Source organism: Aquarana catesbeiana, linkage group LG07 (genome assembly GCF_042186555.1).
Source record: "Aquarana catesbeiana isolate 2022-GZ linkage group LG07, ASM4218655v1, whole genome shotgun sequence".
NCBI lineage: Eukaryota > Metazoa > Chordata > Amphibia > Anura > Ranidae > Aquarana > Aquarana catesbeiana.
In genome coordinates, this window is record NC_133330.1 from 111,530,409 (window position 1) to 111,557,982 (window position 27,574).

The 27,574-nt window shown below is 41.7% G+C and overlaps 1 protein-coding gene across 4 annotated transcripts in view; it reads right to left on the reverse strand.

Annotated features, from left to right (window-relative positions):
• The window catches only part of ZC3H7B (zinc finger CCCH-type containing 7B), a 560,902-nt gene that overhangs the window by 168,256 nt on the left and 365,072 nt on the right, over positions 1–27,574 (reverse strand). For all 4 annotated transcript variants that reach the window (XM_073592637.1, XM_073592638.1, XM_073592636.1 and 1 more), the window contains one exon: positions 12,345–12,463. In XM_073592637.1, the coding sequence (XP_073448738.1) occupies positions 12,345–12,463 (119 nt within the window). The remainder of the gene's footprint in view (positions 1–12,344; positions 12,464–27,574) is intronic.

Below are 27,574 nucleotides of genomic sequence, written 5' to 3' on the forward strand. Positions count from 1 at the left end.
CTGTAAGTAGTGAAATGAGGTTTATTGGATTAACAGAAAATGCACAATATGCATCAAAACGAAATTAGATAGGTGCATAAATTTGAACACCCCAACAGAAAAATCACATCAATATTCAGTAGAGCCTCCTTTAGCAGAAATAACAGCCTCTAGACACTTCCTATAGCCTGTAATGAATGTCTGGATTCTGGATGAATGCATTTTGGACCATTCCTCCTTACAAAACATCTCCAGTTCAGTTAGGTTTGATGGTTGCCGAGCATGGACAGCCCGCTTCAAATCACCCCACAGATGTTCAATGATATTCAGGTGTGGGGACTGGGATGGCCATTACAGAACATTGTACTTGTTCCTCTGCATAAATGCCCGAGTAGATTTTGAGCAGTGTTTTGGGTCGTTGTCTTGTTGAAATATCCAGCCCCGGCATAACGTCAACTTTGTGACTGATTCCTCAACATTATTCTCAAGAATCTGCTGATATTGAGTGGAATCCATGCGACCTTCAACTTTAACCAGATTCCCAGTACCGACACTGGCCACACAGCCCCACAGCATGAGGAAACCTCCACCAAATTTTACTGTGGGTAGCAAGTGTTTTTCTTGGAATGCTGTGTTCTTTTGACACCATGCATAACGCCCCTTGTTATGACCAAATAACTCAATCTTTGTTTCATCAGTCCACAGCACCTTATTCCAAAATGAAGCTGGCTTGCCCAAATGTGCGTTTGTATACCTAAAGTGACTCCGTTTGAGGCGTGTGTGCAGAAAAGGCTTCTTTCGCATCACTCTCCCATACAGCTTCTCCCTGTGCAAAGTGCGCTGAATTGTTGAAGGATGCACAGTGACACCATCTGCAGCAAGTTGATGTTGTAGGTCTTTGGAGGTGGTCTGTGGGCTGTTTTTGACCGTTCTCACCATCCTTCGCCTTTGCCTCTCCAATATTTTATGTGGCCTGCCACTTCTGGCCTTAACAAGAACTATGCCTGTGGTCTTCCATTTCCTCACTACGTTCCTCACAGTGGACACTGACATCTTATATCTGCGATAACTTTTTGTAGCCTTCCCCTAAACCATAATGTATTATTACAATCTTTGTTTTCAGGTGAAGGCCCCCATGTTGCCACTCTTCAGAGGAGAGACAACTTGCAATTGGCCACCTTAAATACCTTTTCTCATGATCGGATGCACCTGTCTATGAAGTTCAAGGCTTAATGAGCTCACCAAACCAATTGTGTGCTCCAATTAATCAGTGCTCAGTAGTTACAGGTATTCAAATCAACAAAATGAGCAGGGTGCCCAAATTTATGCACCTGTCTAATTTCGTTTTGATGCATATTGCGCATTTTCTGTTAATCCAATAAACCTCATTTCACTACTGAGATATTACTGTGTCCTTCAGTTATTTGATAGCATAAAATGAAATTGCTGATCCAAACACCCAAATATTTAGAAATCACAATCATGGAAATTGTCAGGAGTTCCTAAACTTTTGCATACAACTGTATCTTGCAGGAGAGTTGCTGCTTGCATTTGAGTATTATGTTATGTATTAGTGCGTTTTTTAATTCCGATCCAACTTTTTCACAATATTCTAATTTTCTGAGATACTGAATTTTGGGTTTTCACTAGCTGTAGGTCATAATCAAATTTAAAGGAAAGAAATGCTCGAAATATATCACTCTGTTTGCAATTAATCTATATAATATATGTTAAATTTTTTGAATTGAAACACTGAAATAAATTAACTTTTTGATGATATTCGAATTTTTTTGAGATGCACCTGTACTGTGTTAATGGAAGGCCTATCCAACAAAGTAACGGCCTATTGCATCCATACAGGTCCACATACATCCATCCCTCTCTCTCTCTGTGTCTGAATACACGGTGATGCACAGTCCCAATATGTAGTAATAAATGCATACTGGCTTCAAAGTCTATAGAAGGGACTGTGCAATGGGAGGACAAAGGAATGTTGAAAAACTCTGGAAATTAATGTGGCAACGTATGTACTAAGCAGATGCTATTCAGATAACCTGACAGTATAATGATTACACAAAGTCTCCTTAATCAGCGCTATACACTTCGTGAATGTGGGCACCCGATGTATAGATGCAGCAGCCTGACAACACAGTTCTCCTACAGCTCATGTTAAGCCAATATAACTAGTGCCTCAATGGGCCAAATGTTCATACACAGATATCTATCCCATCCCTCCTGTGGGCACAGCACTGCTGGAAGCAACAGAACCCTGCCAACATAGAAGTCACTGTGTCAGCTACACAGACACTTGCTCGCAGGCTGAGAGAAGAGCCAGCAACACCATGTAAAACGTGCTTGGGAGTGCCCAAGAGAAAAAAGGAGATTACAAGGCATGGGGATTGAGGCGCAGAGTTTTGAGAAGAACCATGAACAATCTCATCATGGCCCCGTGTACAGTGAGGGGATCTCCTCTCAGGTACTTATAACCGTGGCCAATGTCGCCACAAAGCAGAAGGGGTGTGCAACTGTCCCAAGTCCCATGACTGAGGCTGTAGGATAAATTACTGAAGGCTGATACAGAGACTTAAGCCAAGAACTGGAGGTATTCACCATGCCATGTCGGGTTTCAACACAAACGATTATGGAAGCTAGCCCCAGAATATGTATGGGCAGCTTTATTGCACACCATATCCCCGCTTGTGAAGGTTATTTAGATGTAATGCAGCTTAATTTATGCACGTTTTTTTCTATACATTTTACTGTTTTTATGATATTGACATAATAAAATACATTTTTACTATTTATAACAGTCTGCTCTATAGTCCATGAGGGGTTTTCTGTTCAAATTATGCACTAAGGTTTTTGTCCTTTCATGAACTGGAGGAGAGTAGCAGCTGAAGTTGTGGTGTGACTGTCTTCAGCAAATCAAATGTGCTCAAGATGGTCCCTGAAGCCAGAGGAAGGAATGGGTGCCTACTACAGAGTACTGGACTATGCACACAGAATGGGTTATTGTGCACCCAAATGTGTTGCAGAACTTGTAGCAAAATTACCCCGCTATTCAGGAAGTGGTGCAAGATTGTCTAAATTGGTGTACACTAGACCATGAAAAAAATGGAAAATGCAAAAATAAATAATTTGCAGCCCTGCAAGGTCCCCTCTCTGCCAACCTATTGCTTGGACTGGGGGAAGATGTCCAGGTAATATCGCTCAGGCTGAGGTAAAGGGGAACCTTACCACATGATCAGCTGTCAGCCAATGACAGCTGATCACATGATGTAAACAGAAGATCGGTAATAGTTTTTTTCCCTCAGGGAAATAATGCAGATCACCGACTTCTGTCAGAGGGACATCGGTCCCTCACACAGAGAGCCACCGCTGCCTTGTCTGTGCCCATCAGTGTCATCCAACAGTGCCACCCATCAGTGCAGACTATCAGTGCTGCCAATCAGTGCCGCCACATCAGCGGACATCAGTGTGTTACCCAGAAGTGGAGGCAGACACCATTTTACCTGCCTGGATGTATTTGTCTATATGCACATATTTTATTCGCCGATGTGAGTGTATTTCTTTTTGATAAAACAATTTTTAAGGTTTTATACTATTAGTGTTTTGTTAATCTACATTATCCATCTGGAATCCGTGGTTGTTGTTGTTAATGGTACTGTGAGATGACATCTCTGCCCTCCCTACAATCCCTGCTGGAGCATGGACAATAGGGGAATACCCCATAGTAGAGCTGCACAATTAATCGTTAAAAAATCGTGATCTCGATTCACCTCCCCTGACGATCTCTCCTGCAAAGGTTGACCAATCTTTCATATAAACAAGTGAAGAGACTTTATCTGCTCACTCAGCTGTCAAAAGAAAGCATCTGGGCATTCTGCCAAGTCTTTTAACGTGAAACATTGTAACGAAGCTTCCTTCTTAGATCAAAGGGATAAAACTTCTGTATAAATAAATAATCCAGGCAGTCTGCTAAGTTTTCAATGTGTAAATGCAGGAAGTTTAACCACTTAAAGTCTAAATCTTTTTCTGACACTTCTTTAAGTTAAAATCAATATTTTTTGCTAGAAAATTACTTGGAACCCCCAAACATTATATATATTTTAGCAGAGACCCTAGGGAATAAAATGGCAATTGCTGCAATATTTTATGTCACACTGTATTTGCCCAGCGGTCTTTCAAATGCAATTTTTTGGGAAAAAATACACTTCAATGAATAAAAAAAAAAAGGAACAGTAAAGATAGCCCAATTTTTTTTCTTTTAATGTGAAAGATGATATTACGCCGCGAGAATCGTGATCTATCTTCTAAGCAAAAAAATTGTGATTCTCATTTTAGCCAGAATCATGCAGCTCTACCCCATAGCGTGTTTGACCTTCCTAATAGGAGGTCCTGGCTATCTGGCAAGAGGATATCTTATCTGTTGGTTTGTGGTGGACCCCTGCGGTGGAGAGTGTTTGATCCACCTCTTCTCTGATCCTTGATTGCAAGGCTTTTTACTTTTTCCATCACGATTTATAGGACTATATTTATTTGTTTTGGACTTACATTGGATTGAGTGCTTTGCACAGTTTATCACTTATTTTGGTCTAGCGCAACACATTTTTTATTTTGCATTTTGTGATAAATATCTCACAGTTGTGGCTGCAGCTTTATGCTTTCAAGTACTGACACAAGCGCAGTAATAATTTGTTTTTCATTTGCTACAGTTCACCAGACATTACTAGTGTGTAAATTAAAGCCTATACAGGCTTAGAAAATTAAATTTGTAAGTGGATAGAAAACTGGCTAAAAGACCGTATTCAGAAGTTAGTGAATATTACTGTATTTATCAGCACCCCAAGTTTAGGAGAGAATTTTAAGGAAAAAAATTTTTAGGAGGGAAGTTTAAGGAAAAAAACTTACATTTAAATGCCCATCAATGCAGCCGTATCAGTGTCCATCTTTGCAAACTTGCCCAGTGTCCATCTGCAGCCTTGTCCATCATTGCAAACTTGCCCAGTGTCCATCTGCAGCCTTGTCCATCATTGCAAACTTGCCCAGTGTCCATCTGCAGCCTTGTCCATCATTGCAAACTTGCCCAGTGTCCATCTGCAGCCTTGTCCATCATTGCAAACTTGCCCAGTGTCCATCTGCAGTCTTGCCCAGTGCATTTGCGCCATTGCCCAGTGCCTTTGCAACATTGCCCAGTGCCTTTGCAGCATTGCCCAGTGTCTTTGCAGCATTGCCCAGTGTCTTTGCAGCATTGCCCAGTGTCTTTGCAGCATTGCCCAGTGTCTTTGCAGCATTGCCCAGTGTCTTTGCAGCATTGCCCAGCCTTATTGCAGGCTGATTATTTAAAATTGGCATTGATCTCCACTGACTGTGAGCGGAGCGAGCGCCGCCAACATACACAAAGCCGAGTATACTCAGCTTCTCTCAGTTCCTCTCGCAGTCCCGGCCCTATGATGGACATAACACTGGTCCAATGGTGGGACTGGGCGTGACTGTGAGCGGAGCCGAAAGGAGCCGTGTACACTCGACTATGTGTATGTCGGCGGCGCTCACAATCAGTGGGGATTGGCGTATAACACACACCCATGATTTTCCCTGATTTTAAGGGGGAAAAAAGTGCGTGTTATAAGCCGAAATATACGGTAATTCATATTCTGATTGGTATAATGTTCTTAGTAGTGTATTTTAAGGTTCAGTGTGGTGACCCCTACTTTTTATCCTACAGTGAGGACGGAAAGTATTCAGACCCCCTTACATTTTTCACTCTTTGTTATATTGCAGCCATTTGCTAAAATCATTTAAGTTCATTTTTTTCCTCATTAATGTACACACAGCACCCCATATTGACAGAAAAACACAGAATTGTTGACATTTTTGCAGATTTATTAAAAAAGAAAAACTGAAATATCACATGGTCCTAAGTATTCAGACCCTTTGCTCAGTATTTAGAAGAAGCACCCTTTTGATCTAATACAGCCATGAGTCTTTGGGAAAGATGCAACAAGTTTTTCACACCTGGATTTGGGCATCCTCTGCCATTCAGAGATGCTCAATTGGGTTTAAGTAAGGGCTCTAGCTGGGCCATTCAAGAACAGTCACGGAGTTGTTGTGAAGCCACTCCTTCGTTATTTTAGCTGTGTGCTTAGGGTCATTGTCTTGTTGGAAGGTAAACCTTCGGCCCAGTCTGAGGTCCTGAGCACTCTGGAGAAGGTTTTCGTCCAGGATATCCCTGCACTTGGCCGCATTCATCTTTCCCTCAATTGCAACCAGTCGTCCTGTCCCTGCAGCTGAAAAACACCCCCACAGCATGATGCTACCACCACCATGCTTCACTGTTGGGAATGTATTGGACAGGTGATGATCAGTGCCTGGTTTTCTCCACACATACCGCTTAGAATTAAGGCCAAAAAGTTCTATATTGGTCTCATCAGACCAGAGAATCTTATTTCTCACCATCTTGGAGTCCTTCAGGTGTTTTTTTTTTAGCAAACTCCATGCAGGCTTTCATGTATCTTGCACTGAGGAGAGGCTTCCGTCGGGCCACTCTGCCATAAAGCCCCGACTGGTGGAGGGCTGCAGTGATGGTTGACTTTCTACAACTTTCTCCCATCTCCCGACTGGAGCTTAGCCATAGTGATCTTTGGGTCCTTCTTTACCTCTCTCACCAAGGCTCTTATCCCCCGATAGCTCAGTTTGGCCGGATGGCCAGATCTAGGAAGGGTTCTAGTCGTCCCAAACGTCTTCCATTTAAGGATTATGGAGGCCACTGTGCTCTTAGGAACCTTAAGTGCTGCAGAAATTTTTTTGTAACCTAGACCAGATCTGTGCCTTGCCACAATTCTGTCTCTGAGCTCTTCAGGCAGTTCCTTTGATCTCATGATTCTCATTTGCTCTGACATGCACTGTGAGCTGTAAGGTCTTATATAGACAGGTGTGTGGATTTCCTAATCAAGTCCAATCATTTTAATCAAACACAGCTGGACTCAAACAAAGGTGTAGAACCATATGAAGGATGATCAGAAGAAATGGACAGCACCTGACTTAAATATATGAGTGTCACAGCAAAGGGTCTAAATACTTAGGACCATGTGATATTTCAGTTTTTCTTTTTTAATAAATCTGCAAAAATGTCAACAATTCTGTGTTTTTCTGTGAATATGGGGTGCTGTGTGTACATTAACCACTTAACAACCGGCCCATAGCTGAATGACGGCTGCAGGGCGGTTTCTTAACTCTGGGAGGACGTACTATGACGTCCTCCCGGAATTCCCCTCTCGCGCGCCCCCTGGGGCGCGCACCAGAGCACATCCGTGACCGCCGGGTCCTCTGGATCACGGATCCCGGTAAATGGCCGCTGCTCGCGGGCGTTTACCATGTGATCGCGCCGTCAAATGACGGCGCGATCACATGTAAACAGACCGGCGTCATCTGATGACGCCGGTTCCTCTCCTCCCCTCCTGTGTACCGATCGGTACACTGTGGAGGAGAGGGAGATGGATGGATGGATGGCTGCAGCGCTGTGGGCTGGATGTGTAGTGCCCACAGCGCTGCACAGAGACATCCAGCCATCCATCCTCAGCCATCCCTTCTGCTGTGCAATACCCCCATAATACTCTGCAATACCCCCACAATACTCTGCAATACCCCCACAATACTCTGCAATACCCCCACAATACTCTGCAATACCCCCACAATACTCTGCAATACCCCCACAATACTCTGCAATACCCCCACAATACTCTGCAATACCCCCACAATACTCTGCAATACCCCCACAATACTCTGCAATACCCCCACAATACTCTGCAAAGCCCCGCCATACTCCGCCATACTCCGCAATACCCCGCCATGCTGAGCCATGCTCGGCTGTACTCTGCCTCTGTATGTGGCCAGGCTGTGGAAGTCTCACACATGTGGTATCGCCGTACTCAGGAGGAGCAAGAGAATCTATTTTGGGGTGTCATTTTTGCTATGTACATGCTATGTGTTAGAAATATTGTATAAATGGACAACTTTGTGTTAAAAAAAAAAATGCGTTTTAACCACTTCCCGCCCGCCGGCCGTCATACGACGTCCTTGACTTTGTGCGGGGATATCTGAATGATGCCTGCAGCTACAGGCATCATTCAGATATCAGCTTTTTCAGCCGGCGATTGCCTACACCATAAGAATGACCATAGCGGCTGTTCCACTGCTTGATCGTTCTTACGGGAGGCGAGATGGGATGTCCCCCCCTCCCGCGCTTGTACCGACTCACAGCTACGATCGAAGCCAGGATCTTTTTTTTTTTTAATTTCAGGCTTCCCAGCCTAGAGGTGAGATGTGGGGTCTTATTGACCCCATATCTCACTGTAAAGAGGACCTGTCATGCCATATTCCTATTACAAGGATGTTTACATTCCTTGTAATAGGAATAAAAGTGGTCAAAATTTTTTTTTTGGGAAAAAAGCATCAAACTAAAATAAATAAAGTAAAATGAACAATAAAAAAAAAATAAAAATTTTAAAGCGCCCCTGTGTGCTCGCATGCAGAAGCGAACGCATACGTAAGTCCCGCCCACATATGAAAACGGTGTTCAAACCACACATGTGAGGTATCGCTGCGATCGGTAGAGCGAGAGCAATAATTTTGGCCCTAGACCTCCTCTGTAACTCAAAACATGTAACCAGTAAAAAATTTTAAAGCGTCGCCTATGGGGATTTTTGAGTAGCAAAGTTTGGTGCCATTCCACAAGCGCATGCAATTTTGAAGGGTGACATGTTGGGTATCTATTTACTCGGCGTAACTTCATCTTTCACATTATGCAAAAACATTGGGCTAACTTTACTGTTTTGGTTTTTGTAAAGCACAAAACAGTTTTGTTTCCAAAAAAAACGCGTTAAAAAAATTGCTGCGCAATGCGAGATAAAAAGTTGCAACGACCGCCATTGTATTCTGTAGGGTCTTTGCTAAAAAAACATATATAATGTTTTGGGGTTCTATGTAATTTTCTAGCTAATAAATGATGATTTTTACATGTAGGAGAGAAATGTCAGAATTGGCCTGGGTGCTCCAGAACGCCTGAAGGTGCTCCCCTGCATGTTGGGCCTCTGTATGTGGCCACGCTGTGTAAAAGTCTCACACATGTGGTATCGCCGTACTCGGGAGTAATAGCAGAATGTGTTTTGGGGTGTAATTTGTGGTATGCATATGCGGTCTGTGAGAAATACCCTGCTAATATGACAATTTTGTGGAAAAAAAAAAGTAAAAGAAAAACCTTGATTTTGCAAAGAATTGTGGGAAAAAATGACAACTTCAAAAAACTCACCATGCATCTTTCTAAATACCTTGGAATATCTTCTTTCCAAAAAGGGGTAATTTGGGGGGCATTTGTACTTTTCTGGCATGTTAGGGTCTCAAGAAATGAGATAGGCCGTCAGTACTTCAGGTGTGATCAATTTTCAGATATTTGCACCATAGCTTTTGGACTCTAAAACTTTCAAAAAGACCAAATAATATCCACCGATTTGGGTTATTTTTACCAAAGATATGTAGCGGAATAATATTTGTCCAAAATATATGAAGAAAAATTACTAATTTGCAAAATATTATAACAGAAATGAAGAAAAATGTATTTTTTTACAGATTTTTCGGTCTTTTTTCTTTTACGGCGCAAAAAATAAAGAACCCAGCGGTGATTAAATACCACCAAAAGAAAGCTCTATTTGTGTGAAAAAAAAGGACAAAAATTTCATATAGATACAGTGTTGCATGACTGAGTAATTGTCATTCAAAATGTGAGAGCACCAAAAGCTGAAAATTGGTCTGGTTAGGAAGGGGGTTTAAGTGCCCAGTTGTCAAGTGGTTAATGTGGAAAAAAATGAACTTAAATGATTTTAGCAAATGGCTGCAATATAACAAAGAGTGAAAAATGTAAGGGGGTCTGAATACTTTCCGTCCCCACAGTATTTATAAATTATATAGTTTGGGATTAAAAGTACTATATCTGCATTTGCAGATATTACCAAGCTGTGTAGTGGAATAATGTTTTTTTACAGGATATCTCCAACTTACAAATGGACCTTAAGGCAGTGGCTTAATTGGGCAAGTGATTCATTAAATTTAATATTAATAAGCGCAAAGTTATGCACTTGGGAGCTAAAAATATGCATGCATCATTCATTCTAGGAGGTGTATGACTGGAAGAGTCAATGATCAAGAAGGGTCTGGTTATTATGGTGCATGCAATGCCAAGCTGCAGTTCCTAAAGTTAGCAAAATACTTTCTTGTATTTAAAGAGGTAAAGGAGAGGGAGAGGGAAGAGAGAGAGGGAGTGGGAGAGAATTTTGTCCTATACAGAGCATTATATATGATGACGTCTTTTTAGGACGAAACGCGTCGGGCAGGACCCCATTGTCGCCACTTTGTCACAGCGCTGTATTATTCTTTGGACTTATACGTGAGTGTATTTCCTTACAGTTATTATTAAAATCTTATAATCGGATTTACACTATGTGGCCCTTCCTTTCTTTTTTCCACATTAACATCATCACCTAAACCCAATGAATGCTGGTTTGAGGGATCCATCCACGGAGCACTTCATCCCCCCCCCTTGGATCCATAGAACCATCTACATTCTTGGGACTCCTCACACCTTCCAGGACCCGGGCACCAGTTGGAGGAATCCAGTAATCTGCGATACCACAGATATCCACAGCCTCTTACCACCCAAGCCTTATCTGACCCAATTCGGCATATGCCCTGTCGGGTCCACCACATCTGGTAAGCCTTTTTTTCTCTCGGTGGTAGTGAGCTGATCTGCCGTTTTGGGACACTGGATTCACCTGTTTATAATATGTTTACCTAAGGACTAAACATTGTCATCTTTAGTCATAACACTTATATCAGGACTTCCTATCCATGAATGGGTCTTTGTACTGGTGATCCCCTTCACTGTATACCTACTTATTTATGATATGGTTTAGCGCTACACTTTTTGTTGTTTCTTTTCTATACAGAGCATTAGTAAGACATCATCTGGAATATACAATTCAGTTTTGGGCACTGGTTAATAAAGAGGACAATGGGCAACTAGAGAAAGTGCAGAGAAGGCTAACCAAACTGATAAAGTGTTATGAGGAAAAATAAGCTAAACTGAATTTATTCTCGCTTGATAGAAAGCGATTAAGGGGGTATATGATCACAACGTATACTGTAAACACATAAGTGGTCCATACAGCAAACTTGGTGTAGATGTATTCATTTTAGAAGTCATCACAAGAGGTCACCTTTTTGCGTTCGGAGGAAAATACACTAGCAAAAAACTGTAGATTAATGGGACTGGGAGGGGGTTATATAGGCTGTCCTAACAACTTTTTTGCCAGTGTCCTCACCAAAGGTGGCAGCATATAACACATGGCCAAAGGAGCCTGTGTCCTGTACTGTAAGATTAGGAAAAAGCAGGAACCAGCATACAAATCTTCTGAGGCGATATTGTACAAAGAAATATTAAACACTGCATGATCATTGAACCCACAATCCTACTTAAAAACATATCAAGGCAACTAGAACTCATGTTCTACAGTGTGTACTATAAGCCAGAAAATCTCCCCTTTTAGATTGTTCTTTTTTTAAAGGCCAATTTCAAGATAAAAAGTTCTTAGGCTGCCATGAAAAAGAGGTGAAAGTACTATATTACTCTTACCGCTAATTTCCATGACGCATCATGGCAGGCCCAGATAGATCAATCAGGCAAAATCTGTAAACCATCTTTTGAAAATGTTTTTCTGCTTTCTGTCCATAGGAGGAGTAATCCCTTGGTCAGGCCGGGAAAAGTCATAGGAATGAATTTACTAGTAAGAGTAATGTCCCACTTTTACACTCCAAAGCTACTGGCGTGGAAGTCTTCTCTGCAGATGATTTACATGAATAAGACTGCATTTAAGCTGGCCATATATAGACATGCGGCGGGTTCAGCAGGGCAGGCTGGATTTTGATCAATGTATGGGTAGGATGGTTGTACAGAAGTTGATATGCTGACAAACCTTGGTGCAACCACCTTGTCAGGTTTTACCCGAACGATCCCTGCCACCGGCGGGGAAGTCTCTCAACTGTCAGAGTACAATAATTCAGAGAAGGATTCCCATATCCACATTGAGTTTATGGAAGAGGGAATTAGGTAATCATAAAAAAATATGAATGGGCTGCTTTAGAACAACATGTCTCATGATATTTACTGTATTTCAACACCACACTATGTAGAGCTTAAATTAGTATTAAACCATTCATTTTTTTTTTTATTTAACATTACAGAGTAAATCCTTTGAAATTTCTACCGCAGCACTCTGTGCATTATATGTTAACACAGTTGTAAAGAGGCTGCTTACCTATGTCTTGCTTTGGCTGTACAGTATTTTCCATCACGATCTGCCTCAATCTCTCTCCCATTCCGCAAACATTGTCCACAGACAAACTTCATCTTCATGTCCAGTGGTTTAGGCAAGGACTATAAAAGCAACAAAAACACGTTTAGATAAAAAGGGACTTTTTATATGCTACTGGTGTGTGTTAACTGACAGCAAAAACAAAATTGTATAAAGTTTTTGAAAAAATATCACTTCAAACAGATACATTAATATACACCAAAAGATATATAACGAGTGACAATTTGGATAGAGGATTTATGAAACTTTTTCCTGCTGCATTCACTTACCTAACAAAAGCCCAACATATTGGATGTTCTGCATCTTAATGGAAATCTATTCTTAACAAAATAACGGAGACTGCCATGCAATGTTGTCCACACTAACCAAATTATTGACAAAGAACAGGCATGCCTGTTTCTTCCCTGTGTTGCATAATTGTTCCAAGTTAGTAACCCATTAGGAAGTAAACCAATTATTTTGCATGGCAATTGGGCAAAGTCATTTTCAGCATCCTTCAAGCTTCCTCAATACATACCGTATATACTCGAGTATAAGTCGTTATGAGCATAAGTCGAGGCCCTAATTTACCACAAAAAAATGGGAAAAACTTAGTGACCTGAGTATAAGACGAGGGTGAGAAATGCACAGCTACTGTAAGTGGAAAAGAGGGTCAACAACGCCCATTTGCAGCCTCACTGTGCCCATTTGCATGCCTCACTGTGCCCATTTGTAGCCATAGGTCCCCCGAACTCCAAACTCGGTAGTTAAGGGTTCCTAGATGCCCCCTAGCTGCAGCCAAAATTTGGGGTCTCTGAACTCAAATGGTCCTGAAATGACATTGCTGCAGATGGACACAGTTGACTGACTTTGGGGCCCCGTATCTCGGGGCCACTTAGTGCTAGGAACCCCAAATTTGGTGTGCAAACTCAGCGGAACTAGCACCATAAAATTTCAAAGCTGGGGTTTCTAGCACCAAGTGTCCCTGAGATACAGGGCCCCAAAAAACGGTTCAGAAAATGTCAAGCACTTTTCTGCAGCAGAGAATTACATTTTCCGAACCGATTTTGGGGCCCCGTATCTCGGGGCCACTTAGTGCTAGGAACCCCTTTGGATATGTTGTGGTACCAGTTCCACTGGGTTTGCACACCAAATTTGGGGCTCCTAGCACAAAGTGGCCCTGAGATATGGGGCCCCAAATTCGGTTCGGAAAATGAAATTTTTTGCTGCAGAAAAGTGCTTGACTCGAGTATAAGTCGAGGGGGCACTTTCAGCACAAAAAAATGTGCTGAAAAACTCGACTTATACTCGAGTATATACGGTAATATATAAGTAGACAATAATCATGATACTTTTTTTTTTAACATGCAGTGATCACAGAAAATTTATCGTTTGAAAGTGATAGGCAAGAAAAAAATAAAAATAAAAAAATATCAAAAAGGTGTGTGTGGGGGGGGCACTACAGTAGCAGTTCAGGGAACACAAGTAGTGCAGTCAAAGTGTGCCTGCTGGCTCTCTCGCATTATATTCTCCTATACAAATATCACCAATATACCTAAACAGAGAAGCCATAAGAGGCCGCATTTCACTATTAGGAGTGGAAGGTAAATTCTGGAATCATGGCTACTGAACTCAGTAAAATCTGACTAGCTGTAGAATCAGAATCAGGTGAAAGGCTTGACCATAAATTCCAAAAAACAAAAACAATATATTACGCTAAACTAGACAGCAGTCAATATGTAAAGAGTTTATGCACAGAGTATATGAAAACCGTCATATCAGTAACTACACATTTTTTCCAATACCTTCTTTGTCAAAGGCCCGTTTTAGACTGTCGCAGTACATTATCACACAAGTTACCATGGTGAAATACCTCCGGGTGAGGAGACCACTTTTCAGACACCAGATGATGGCTTATAATGTCTATCAATTTTCCATACCTGGAGTGTGCACAGTGAACAGGTTTTAAACATGAAGGTCCGTCAAAGCCAGGATTTCTTTGAGCAGTGAGACTTTTGGTTCCTCACCAATGGTTGCCATAAGCCATCATGGTAATTCAGGTAACATGACCTCACAATCCACCTGAATCCAGGTTGCATGAACCCACAGGGAGAGGTCCAGCAGTGAAGGAAAAAATTAATTGCTTTGAGTTCCGAATGGGTGCCCAGGACTCCTCCCCAGCCTGTCAGGCTTATAGAGCAAATAGAAGGATTTCCTCAACTCCAAGGCTGGATTTGTAACCACCAGGTCAACCTGGTCCTGGGCGTCATGTGCATACAACTGTCCAGTGTCTATGTCTTCTTGTCCCACGTGGCTAGAATGTTGCATTACAATGTTATGATGTGGAACTTGGAATATAAGCTGCCTTGAAAGTGGCAACTATCAAGCCTACACAAAAGCTGAGAGTTGGCTGGCCCTTGGATTGCAGAGTCCAAACTAGGGGGCAAAAAGTCAGGAGTTACTCTGGCAGAAAAGAAACCCTGCATCTAGAGCTGTATCTAGTAGGAGACCAAGATGCTCCAAGCTATGTTGGCTCTAATACCCAGTGTATGAAGCAGAGCAAGCACAGGACCTAGTACCTTAGTGAAGGCCCAATGTGCCATGGACAGACAGAAGAGAAGTATTGCAAAAATGTAACAGTTGGTAGTGTTATATGCCCACTGCAAAGTGCAAGTAGCAATGATGAGCTGGCTGGGGATATGCAAGTAGGCTTTCGTGATATCCACAAAGGCCAGGCCAGAAATGAATGGCATGGAAGGAGGCAATGATTGACTTAGCTACCATGCAGAATTTTTGTGCTTGAATGAAGACACAGTTTTAAAGTTCAAAATTGGGTATATGCCCCATTTTTCTTTGAGGATGATGAATTGAAGCACCAAAACTATTTCTGTTCCATAAAACCAGCAAAGACACCCCCCCCTTGAAAGAGAAGAGTTGTGTCAAAGCAGCATGGGGGTCTGCTAGTTTTTGCAGAGATGTTGGCAGGCTCAAACACATGAAGTGGGGCAGAGGGAAAGCTTGAAATTCTAGCTTGTATCCACTTGACACTAGATTGTTCACTCAAGCGTCCAAGACTCTTTTAGGGCAGATGGTTGTAAATGTTAACAGACATCCATAAGGAGAACTGTTCACAGCTTTGGGAGTCCCGATACTTTTGGTGGAACTGGGTTCCCAGGCTTGAACTTGGGCCACGAGAACTGGGAGTTGCAAAAGAAACTCTTTCTAGCCTCAGATTTAAAAAAAATATATATTAATTTTTGTATCTGAGGCCTAGCCTTTTTTTTTTTGCTGAGGCAAATGTGTGCAAGGAATGCCAAGGAGCATGGAAACCCTAGTTGGTGCCAAACCTTTGGGCAGCAACGCTGAAAGCCTACTCAGAGTTAATAGTCGATTGGGAGCCGAAAGGGTCCACAGGACTACTCCCTCTGTGCCTATGATCTGCCATAGTACAAATGTGAAGGCCCCAAAAGGGGTAGTTACAGACGAATAGCAGCAGAAGGGGAGGATGATATCTGGCCATCTGTGAGCTCATTACAGTAAGGCAGCCAAGAGCCTGTGGATAATCATTCTGAAAAGATCATGGCTGTGGTGCAGCTTAGGAGAAGGTGCAATGGCTAAGAAGGTACACAGGCACACGTAGGTAATGGCGCATGCATAGGCAGTGCGGCAACACAAGGGAGACTCATGCAGGTTTAACAGAGCATATGCTGGGCACCAATTTCAAAATGGCCCATGCAGACTGAAAAAGGTAGACGCCCAAAAATGGTGCAGGACGCTGTTCCTGCCACCAACCGTAAGTGTTGTGACCAGTGCTCCGAACTGGAGCTCTGGAGCAGTGGTACAAAACAAACACCATGCTCCCTTAAAAGGGTAATGCCTTTAACTTACCGCAGCGGTGGTCTGGAAGATGCCATGTGGTCCCCACAGTGCAGACAAGCTAAAGAGTTCCAGGCAGGATGCAGAGGAACATGCCCCATCCAGACTGTCTTCACCCATTCCAGTAGAAATACTTTCTAAGGAGTCTTCATGGACAGGGTTCCACCAGTGAGAGTACTGTGGCACTGGACCTGTAAAGTGCTCTGCTGTTGACAAACACAGTACAACAGCAGGTGTCTTGGATAGCACCCACAGCAGAGCATAGGGCCACATTAAAGGTCAGCGCAGCTTTTTCAGAATGGCTTCATGTACACTTGAACCATTTTGAACTGCTTTGACCGACGGCTGACGAAAACTGCAAAACGTGGCAAAATCGTGCTAAGTATGATATGTTTGTTATTTAAAAAAAACCCTTACAATCACTTTAAAAAACGTAGAATTCTTTCTCGGGAAGCAGAATATATAGGGCTCTGGGAATTGTTAGAGAATATAAAAACACAACACACAAACACTAAGGTTGAACTGGATGGACCTGTGTATATTTCAACGTTATAAACTAACTATAAAGAAGCCATTTCGTATGCAGAGGCTGTACTACGTCTCTGATGTCAATGCATCTTTTAACACAAAGGTTTCTTGCTCGCTTTAGGAACTGCAGCTTGGCATTATTTGCCGTTATCCCGCTTTCCGACCACAATATGTATATATACATGTTGCGTTTTGCAAGTGCTTTATTTTTTTTTTAGCTGGAAACTGGCTTTTTGCCTCCCGCCAGTGTTTCTCGGGTTTACCATTCTTATCAGTGAACACGAGAAACGATCATCTCTGATCTGGTCTCTGGTTAAAAAAAATAATAATTACAAAATAATTGTTTTATTGAGTTATTGTTTGGTACTTTGTTTTGTTGTTAATCGTTATTTGCTTTGCAGGGATGCTACTCAGCTGCAGCACTGATCTGTTTATTCTGACAGCAGCAGGGTGTGCTGTACGAGCAGCACTGTGGGAGGAGATTTCTGATCTGCAGTTAAAAAAAAATGTATACGCCCAAGCATGAGGGTCTTGGGGTGGTCCAGTGGGCAGATCGCCCCTAATCTTCGGCATAGTGTATTTTTCACTTTTTTTTGTCTGAGATTTCTTCATTCACATCGATTGATGTGAATGGAGGAATCTATTAGATTCTCTTTTTTTTTTTTTTCGAATTTTGTTTTTGGTCTATTTATCAGCGGTATATTTGACTCAACAAATGTTTTTAATCGATATTGTAACCATTTACTTTTATATTCAGATCCCATGTCCTGCAATTTTGGTAGCTTACCATCCACTAGAATCTGTTCCACCCTGGCATTCTCCAATATATTCCATTTTAAATAATTTGTGGTTTCTAAAGCTGGAGGAAATTCGGGGTTGGAGAACAAAGGTGTCATAGGTTCGATCATAGTGGAAAGCTTACCCTTGGTTATTACAGTATCCCATATTTTTAATGTAGCATTTACAAAGATAGTTAATTCATTTTTCCCGGTCTTAAGTGGGGTTTTATCCATGGCAGAAATCTTGTGGTCCTATTAATTCCTCTTCTAGATTTACCCATTGTTTAGATTCCTTATTATGATACCAATCAATAATGCTAGTTAATGATGCTGCTTGTAAGTATTTACAATGCTAGACCTCCATTTTCTTTAGTTCTAATTAAAATTTCTCTTTATTCAAGGGGTTTTATGAGCCCATATAAAACTCATTAGGGCTTTTTTTAATTCCAGCATTAATTTCTTAGGAGGGACTAGGGGAACTGTCTGAAAAATATACAATATCTTTGGCAATATGCCCATTTTTATTATATTAATTCTTCCCAACCATGAATATGTTATTTTATCATATTTTTGCAATAGTTTAATTACTTTTCGGATCGCCGCACTGTAATTCAACTCCTGCAATTGATTCAAGTCCTTCGGGATAAATATTCCTAAATATTTAATTGCTCCTTGTTTCCATTTAAATGGAAAATCTTTTTGCAAAAGTGTATATGTATTATTTAATAATGATATGTTCAATACCTCTGATTTATTGTAATTAACTTTAAAATTACTCACTTCCCCAAATCTTTTAAATTCTTTTATTAAGTTTGGAAATGTTATAATAGGATTAGTAACATATAATAACAAGTCATCTGCACATACAGCTGTCTTATATTCTATATCCTTGACCTTTATCCCATTAATATCTTTATTTTTTCTTATTGCCGTAATTAGATGTTCCATTACCAGTACATATAACAAAGGAGACAGGGGACATCCCTGTCGAGTTCCATTTGATATTTTTATATTCTGTTTGTTCTTACCTTAGCTCTTGAATTGGAGTACAATGCAACGATCCTACTAAGCATTCTTGGACCCATTCCTATCTGAACCAATGTTTCCTCTAAGAACTGCTATTGCACTCTATCAAAAGCTTTCTCCGCATCAACGCCCAGAAGACATGAGGGGATGGCGGCTCTCTGAGCATATTCCACCAATGTGCAGGTTTTTATAATATTATCTCTAGTTTCTCTACCTTTCGTGAGCCCCGTTTGGTCTAACTTAATATATCTGGGTAAAATAGGTGTTAATCTTTTTGCGATAATTTTTGAATATATTCTTATATCCAAGTTGGTCAGGGAGATTGGTCTATAGTTAATACATGATGTATGATCTTTCTCTGGTATTAATATTATATGAGCTTCGGTACGTTGTAGGACGAAGATTTTGGTGTTAGATATAGAGTTAAATGTTTTTTTAAGAATAGGTATAATTAAATCTTGGAATGCTTTATAGAATCTGGAAGTGTAACCGTCCAGACCCAGGCTTTTTCCTGGGACCAGCTCAGAGATAACTTGTTGAATCTCTTCTGATGATATTTCTCTTTTTCCAGATCCTGAATTGGTTCCTCAGGAAATCTAGGTAAAGCCGTTTCCTCTATATATTTTCTAATCTCTTCCCCATTATTTTCCTTTTCTTTATTTCCTTGTTGTGTATTAATGTTATACAATACAGAGTAGAATGTGTGAAATGTTTTAGATATTTCTATTGGATCATACGTTAGGTCCCCATTTGTTTTTAGGATTTTTATTATGGAGGTCATGGGCTGTTGGTCTTTTAGTGTTTTAGCGAGTATTTACCCAGTTTTATTTCCATATTGATACCATTGTGTTCTGTTTTTATCCCTAACTCGAAGGGATTCCTCATCAAGCACGGCCTGTAATTCCATTCTTTTATTTTTTAAAGTTATTACGTCACATGAGTTAATACTCTGCTTATGTTTTTTTACAAGTTCTCAATTTCTATCATCAATTCTTTTGCTCTTTTTTTTTAATCTTGAGCCGTGCTTGATGAGTAGTCCCCATAGCACGCATTTCAATGTTTCCCATTGCAAGGAAATTGTTGTTTCATCTTTTTTGTGTATTATTAAGAATTCTTTTATTGCTTCATGGATATCGCCTTCACATACTTTATCTTTAATTAAATTATCATTTAACCTCCATGTCCCCCTCGCTTTTTTATATTCACATATCCTAAGCTCCAAGTATATCGGGGCATGATCTGACCATAAGAATCCACCTATATCAGTTGAAGGAGTCATCATACCGGGTCATTTAATGAAAAAGTAGTCTATTCTATGATATGTATCATGTATATTTGAATAGTATGAATATTTTTTTTCGGTTTGATGTTGAGCCCTCCAAATAGCTACCAATTGATACCTCCCCAAAAAATCTTTAAATTCCTTTAATTGACTGTTCTTTCTATGCGTCTATTTTGTTCAGCCCACAGGCTGCATGAAAAAAAAAATTACATATATGCCCAACAAGGACCAGCAACGTATATCACTGGACACCGAGTTGTTATACCAGGATGATGCCTGTGCAGGCATCATCTTGGTATCGTTTTTTTCAGCTAGTGGTCAGCTTTCATGTAAAAGCAGTGGGAGAGGACGTGTCCACCCCATCATCACTACCAGTGGCGGCTGGTGCTCCATTTTTTGGGGGGGGGGGGGCCAAAAACAACCCCCCCCCGCTACTCCATCCTACAGCTTTAATCATGTGCTTATAAAAAAAAAAAAAAGACATTGAAATCCATGCGTCCGGCGCCCTGCCTCCTAATGAGCGGCCTGCCACCAATGTATACAATGTACAGGTGTAAACAATATATCCTAAAATATAAACTCCCGCTAGTGGTGAAAAGACAGTGAAACAGAAAACAAAAGCAGCTGCCACACACAAAGTGCTAATCACTAGAAAAATGTAAAAATATGAAAATGTGGCGCTCACAAATTAAAATATACATGCAAAAATATATATAAATGAGTGTAGATGTGAACTGAAATAAACAAAGCAAAATCCAAATCAAGTGAAGTCCAAATGAATTAAATGAAAAGTATTCTAATGCCCCCTACACATGATCGGACATTGATTGGACATTCCGACAACAAAATCCATGGATTTTTTCCGACAGATGTTGGCTCAAACTTGTTTTGCATACACACGGTCGCACAAAGTTGTCGGAATTCCCGATCGCCAAGAACGTGGTCACGTACACTACGTACGACGAGACTATAAAAGGACAGTTCAGAACCAAGCGCGGCACCCTTTGGGCTCCTTTTGCTAATCTCGGGTTAGTAAAAGTTTGCTGAGAGACGATTCGCGCTTTTTCAGACTCGTGGCTTTCAGATTGTTTTCTGCTGTTCAGTTTGTGCTTGTGGGTTTGTATCTGGTCTTCAGTGCGTGCAGCGAGTACAATTGACTTGTCATTGTGTTCGTGTTTGTTCATTACTGATTTTCAGGTCGCTCTTCACAGGCCTTGCTGTTCTTCAGTGCGTTCTGTTACTTCGTTCTGAGCAGGTGACCGTTTTCTGGCCATGTTGCGTATACGTACTCCTCGTAGAGTTCGTGCTGTGCGGGGGCTTGGTGTTGGGGTCCTTACCTTGACACAAGTCCAGTCCATGAACAGGGTGGGGAGGAGTTCATGGACCAAGAATTGGTTGTTTCAGGGTGACCAGTTCTGTCACATGCCTTTGCTCCGTGAGAATAATCCTGACGATTTCAGGAACTTTCTCAGGATAAAGGAACCCGTATTTCACAGTTTGTTGGCTTTGCTGACCCCCTATATCAGCAGGCAGGATACCTGCATGAGGCAAGCCATCACTCCGGAGCAGAGGTTAGTCGCCACCCTGCAGTACTTGCGACGGGGAGAAGCCTGCAGGACCTTAAGTCCTTGACAGGCATCTCCCCCCAGGCTCTGGGGATCATTATCCCGGAGACCTGTTCTGCCATCATCCAGGCCCTGCAGAAGGAGTATATTAAAGGTAAGATTTTTATCCTTTAACATCACATTTTATTGTATTTAATGTTTGATAATATATTGTATTTCTTTCCTCATCCCCTAATTACCATGATTGTAGATTGTAATATGCTGTGAATGTCCCCTTTGTCCTCATGCATGCTGGATTTTTATGTAATTTTTATCCTTCATACATATTTGCCTTCACTTACCTCCCCAACATGCTCTCCTAGGCCTATATTCACCTAGTGTAGTCACTTAATGTATTTTTGTCAGCTCCATAGTAGTGCTTTACCCCATATACCACCTAAAATGTTTAAAATTGTGATGTGTGCTTTAAATTCTGGCAGAGTGCCAGAGGTTTTTTTGGGGGGGTCACAAAATCATTTGGAACCCTCCCTCCCCCAACTGCTAACTCAGCTGATAAAAAATCCTCTATCTGCTGACTTTGCCAAACCCATACACACTATACCCACCTCTTTCGTGGTCAGATTTATGGATGAATTCCCCAAAGCATGTAGTGCAAGGGCCTGCCTGAATACTTTTAAATGGTACTGTTTGAAGTTTTTGTATCCTATTATTATCCTGATAGGTAATAGCAGAATGTAAAAATGTGCTAAAATGTGTACAGTGTGTATTTATCTCTTTGTATTATGACACTTCTTACCTGTCCAGTGGGCTGCCAATAGTGTAAGTAAGGAGGGGCTGGCCAAAGTAATACACATTATTTAGGCATTCATCTCTCAATGAAGTGGAGAGGGTTACCTGTCCAAAACATCCCCCCCCCCCCCCTAAAATTTATAAAATGGCCCATGAGAGGGGGGGGGGGGGGAGGAATCTGATCGGTGGACCTTATACCTTTGTCTTTAAGTACTCCTTAAAATAAATGTAATATTGATGTTGGCCAAGAATGTGTGTCTAATCTGCTATGTGAAAAATGATTAATTTTATTTTCTTGTTTGACTCCACAGTTTCCTTCCAACCCACAGGAATGGCAGACTGTGGCCTCCCACTTTGCCCAGCGGTGGGACTTTCATAACTGCGGAGGGGCAATTGATGGGAAACACGTCCACATCATCCCACCACCCAACTCGGGGTCATACTATTACAACTACAGGGGGTTCAATAGTATTGTGATGTTGGCGGTGGTGTCGGCTACTTACAAGTTCCTGTATGTGGACGTAGGGAAGAATGGCCGGATGTCAGATGGTGGAGTCATCGCCCAGACGGAGTTCTACAGGCGTCTCCAGAATGGCAGCTTGGACTTGCCACCTCCAGAAGACAATGTGAAAGGACTCCCATTCGTCTTCGTTGCGGATTAGGCGTTTGCGCTGGGGGACCAACTTATGCGGCCATTCCGTATGAGGACCCTCACCCCGGACTAGAGGGTTTTTAATTACCGGCTGGCCAGAGCCAGAAGAGTGGTAGAGAACACATTTGGAATAATGGCAGCTGGTTCCGCCTATTTCTTACACCCATACATATGGCGGAGTATAAACTCAAACATCATCCTGGCGTGCTGTGTTCGCCACAACTTTTTATGGAGAAATTCTGTGAACTATGCTGGCTCAGTTGGGCCTGAATCTGGAATTCAAGCAAATGAACCAACCCTGACGGCGCTTGAAGCTGGCCGTCCTGGCTTGCCCCCCTGAGTGCCCGCGAGGTCCGTCTAAGATACATGGAATACTTTGCGGGTAGGGGAGCCATCAATATGCCAGACAATGTCTGAGACATTTTTTAAATAAAAAACAAATTTGAACTAAAATATCTGCTGACATTTACTGCTCGTCTTTCTTTTAGCTGATCATGACATAAATTTGGGGAGTCCTGAAAATGGCGTGATTGTGTAACATTAGAAAGCATTGCTGGGTGTTATTTACTAAAGGCAAAGACACTTTGCACTACAAGTGCACTTGAGACTGCACTGAAACTGCGCTTGTAGTGCAAAGTGGATTTGCCCTTAGGAAATAACCCCCATTGTCACAGAAACCAACAATTTTACCAACAAAAAATTTGGGGAACATTGAAAGAAGAATCCACACATTCTTGATGAACAATCTTTTTAATACAAGCACAATCACATGTGCATTTATTAAAGGTTTTTAAAAGAAACCAACATGTTTGTTGTATAACAATTTTTGGGGTCACATTAATAAAAGTAGAAATGTCCATTTAAGGTAAAACAGGCATGTTTAAAACCAACAAGAAATACACAAATCTGGAACTTACAAAGTTCAACTTTGTTATAAATTGAAGGCAATATCAGACATGAGTATTTCTAAACTGGGTTTGATATTGCGTTCAGATGGGGTGAAGTCACCCCTGGAAAAGCCAAATTTTGAAGATGCACACAAATTCACGAATGTCAACATGTGCTAGCTGCCATCATGGGGGATCAAGGGACGTGTTTTGTGGGTGCAACCCCTTCCCCTCAGCTACTTTATTATTGAGGAAGGAGTTGCACCCACAAAACGCATACATTGATCTCCCATGATGGCAGATAGCACATGTTGACACACTGTGTGCATCTTCAAAATTTGGCTTTCTGACACTATGTAAAAAAAGGTGCAACAATTTTATGTGGAAAAAATGCAAACTACATTAGGGATTTTGAGGGGTTTTAAACTCATCTTCATTTTGTTTTTAACATCATTGATGTTTTTCTGGATGTTTTCCAAGTCCCTATTACACCCCATGATCTCCCCGATCAGGTTCTGGGCACTTTCACTGGTGAAATGTCCTTCATCCACAACATTACGATCACCTAAAAATATATATAAAAAAAACACACCATGTATTATAAATATGCCGCCACCCATATGTTATCTGAGCCTGTGGTCGCAGACACTCACCTGTTGTGGTGACAATTTCCACCACGTCTCCCTCCTCCTCCTGTTGCCTTTGGGGGATTTCCACTTCCTCATGAGGTGGGGGGTCTGTGGTCTCCTCGAATGAGTGGTGTCCTCCGAGTCTTTTCTCCCCTATGTAAAAAAAAAATAGGTATACTTAGCACACAGATATTTGATGGCAGAAATAGGAATATGAAACATTGCTTGGAAGTGGGGTACAATTGTCTCTTTTGGCAGAGTTGCAAGATGAAGAAATATTTTTTTTCCTTTGTCAAGCTTGAATACTTACCTGTTGTGTACAAGCTTCACAGATGGAGTCACCCCTATAGTATACACTGGAGCACCTGTGTGGGGCCCCCTAATAACAAGGGTGTTCTGGTGTCCCACACTAGTGCTCCAGTGTCCAGATGTGTAAACAGCTGCTGAGTGTCCTCTCCTTACACAGAATCTAGTTTGCATTTCATTCTAGTTAACAACCCATCTAGACACCAAAATTATTTGAAGAGAAGTAGGCTAGCAAAAATGTATTCAAATGCATATGTCCAAAACATGGTGTTTTCTATGCTGAACTAACAATGTTTCATACGAACGAATAATGTGCACATGAACATGAAAGTTGCCATTTTAAACTGTACAACAGTTAAGAAAAGCACATGGAGCAGCACAAACGTAATAAGAATAAAGAATAGGAACACTGGACAACTACTTACTTTTTTGCAGCACTCTCCTGATCCTTCTGTACTGCTCGTGCTCCCTTAATTTGAGGTCCAACCACCGCTTCCTGAGTTGATCTTTCGATCGTCGTACCCCAAAATTCTTCTGCAGACTCTTGACTACTTTCGCCATGATCTTGGCCTTTCTGACATTGGGGGTCCATACTTCCCATCATAGTCGATCCTCTTCAGGATGTCGACCATCTCCCCATTTGAGGCCTTAAATCGTCTCCTCTGGGTTCGGGATGTTTCTGGCTCCGGGCTTTCCTCCTCCTCGTTGCTGTAATTAGCACGCACCTGCTGTGTTTCCGCCATGTGCTCTTCCCCCACTGCGCCGAACGTGAAGGGGCAGGGAATAGACTAAAAAGAACGTCAGGGGCAGGCAGAGTTTCACGTATGCGCAGTTTATATAAAGCGTAACACGCGTGCGTAGTACGTACGATTTGTGTCAGCGGAGAAAGGAGTATCGGAGGCACCGATCGTGATAACGAAGGTAAGATTTAACATTGGGCCTATACTGCTTCTAGATTGAGGCCTCTATTGGGACAAGATTAGGAGACTTTAGCCTGACTTTAGGGTTTGTCTTGTGTTGTGTCTTGCAGAGAAAATGGATATCTTGAAGGATCAGGAGATTATGAGCATATCCATAGATATGTTCAGGGAGCTGCCTTGTCTATGGCAGGTAAACCACCCCGATTATAAGAACCAAACAAAGAGGAAGGCAGCGCTGGACGAATTGCTGCAATTTGTGAAGCCCCACGGCAGACATCACCTATTTGGTGCCATGAGGAGTACTTATCTAAGGGAGCACAAGAAGGTTCAGGATTCCCAGAGATCAGCAGCAGCAGATGACATTTATGTCCCCAGGCTGTGGTACTACGACAGACTGACCTGGGCCTTCCAGAGAGCAACATGTGGAGGAGCCCAGCTTGAGTCAGGTATAGCATTCTTCTAAATATTTTGGGTTGTCAAATTAATGATGTTAAATCTACATTAGTAAGAAGTACTAATTTATGATTATGATTGATGAACCAAAAACTAAAACGATGTCCCTTTTTCATACACAGGGAAGTCTCAGCCAGGAGGTGGCCGGGCCAAGTAGCCTGCCCGATACCCAGGTCCCTCCCCTCCGCCTTCAAAGAAAAAGTGGCAGGAAGAGGAGTAACCTGGAGGAGGCTGCAATTGGCCTATTTTGGAAGGCTACTGAGGCCCTCAGAACACCCCACAGTGTGGAAGAGGATTTTGCTGCCATAACAGCCTGCAAAATGCTGCAAATGGAGTAGGGCCAACGCCTCTTATGTGAGTGTGTCATTTTAGAAGCTCTACAGAAGGGGTTGAGGGGCCAACTCATATGCGAAAGCCACATTTGTCAGCTCACCCATGGTCCTCCTCCTCCTCCAGGTCCTCCTCCTCCTGCCACACCTCCAAACACCAGAGACACAGCCAGGAAGGAAGCGTGTAAGGAAGACCAGAGAGTGATGGCCTGGGTTCAGTCTGGTCTGGCAAAAGATGCAGGCTCTTGTGTGACCACAGCCTGGGAACATACATGTCATCTGCTGCTGTTCCTGATCTCATGGACTTCTGGACCAGACTGAACTCCCTTATATATGGACTCCTCAGGCCACCAATTTAAATAATTGATGTGTGCCCCGGGGGCCAAAGGCTTCGCCAATTTCTGCTGTTTATCCAGCGTTGCCTCCTTCTTTGTTTGGTTATGAGCCCTTAATAAATGAATTTTTGTTTCAATTATACTTGCCTATGTGTGTTTTCTTCAAAAAGGACAGTTTGTGAGGAGACAGGTACATTTCAAAAATACAATGTCAAATTAACAAGAGACACCAACACCAAGCAACCTCCTTGAGATTAAATAATACTCAATAATAATGGTGTTGTGGTAACTTGACACACAAAACACACCCAAAAATATTCTGGTCAAAAAAAAAAAAAAAAAAAAAAAGGATCAGGCTTGAAAAAAAATACAAACCAAAAAATAAAAAATTAATAATTTTTTAGTCAGATGTGACAAATCAAAATATAGTGATTAAATCACGATAAATAAAGAAAGAAGTGCGCCCTGTCTTTGATGACGCCCTGTGGGAGGGTGGAACGCGTTGACGCATTTCCGGCGGCACTGACATAATTTCCTGCTTCGTGGTAACACACGTCCTGGTCTGTGGAACGCACGCCGTGAATGGCATTTTGACACATCTACAATCCCATTTTACATGCCTGTTTTAATTATATACTTTTACCCATTTGTATGTGGCATAAATCCTTTTAAAACGGTACTTTCACTATTAGTTCCATTTTTTAAATCTTTTTTGGTGTCTGGCAATTCTGCTGAGAAATTCTAATAAGAATCCTTTTGATCTGATGTGTACATCACCATCCCTGAACTTCTCTGGATACCATCATTTAAGCCTGAAGCGACCCCCAGACTGTAAAGC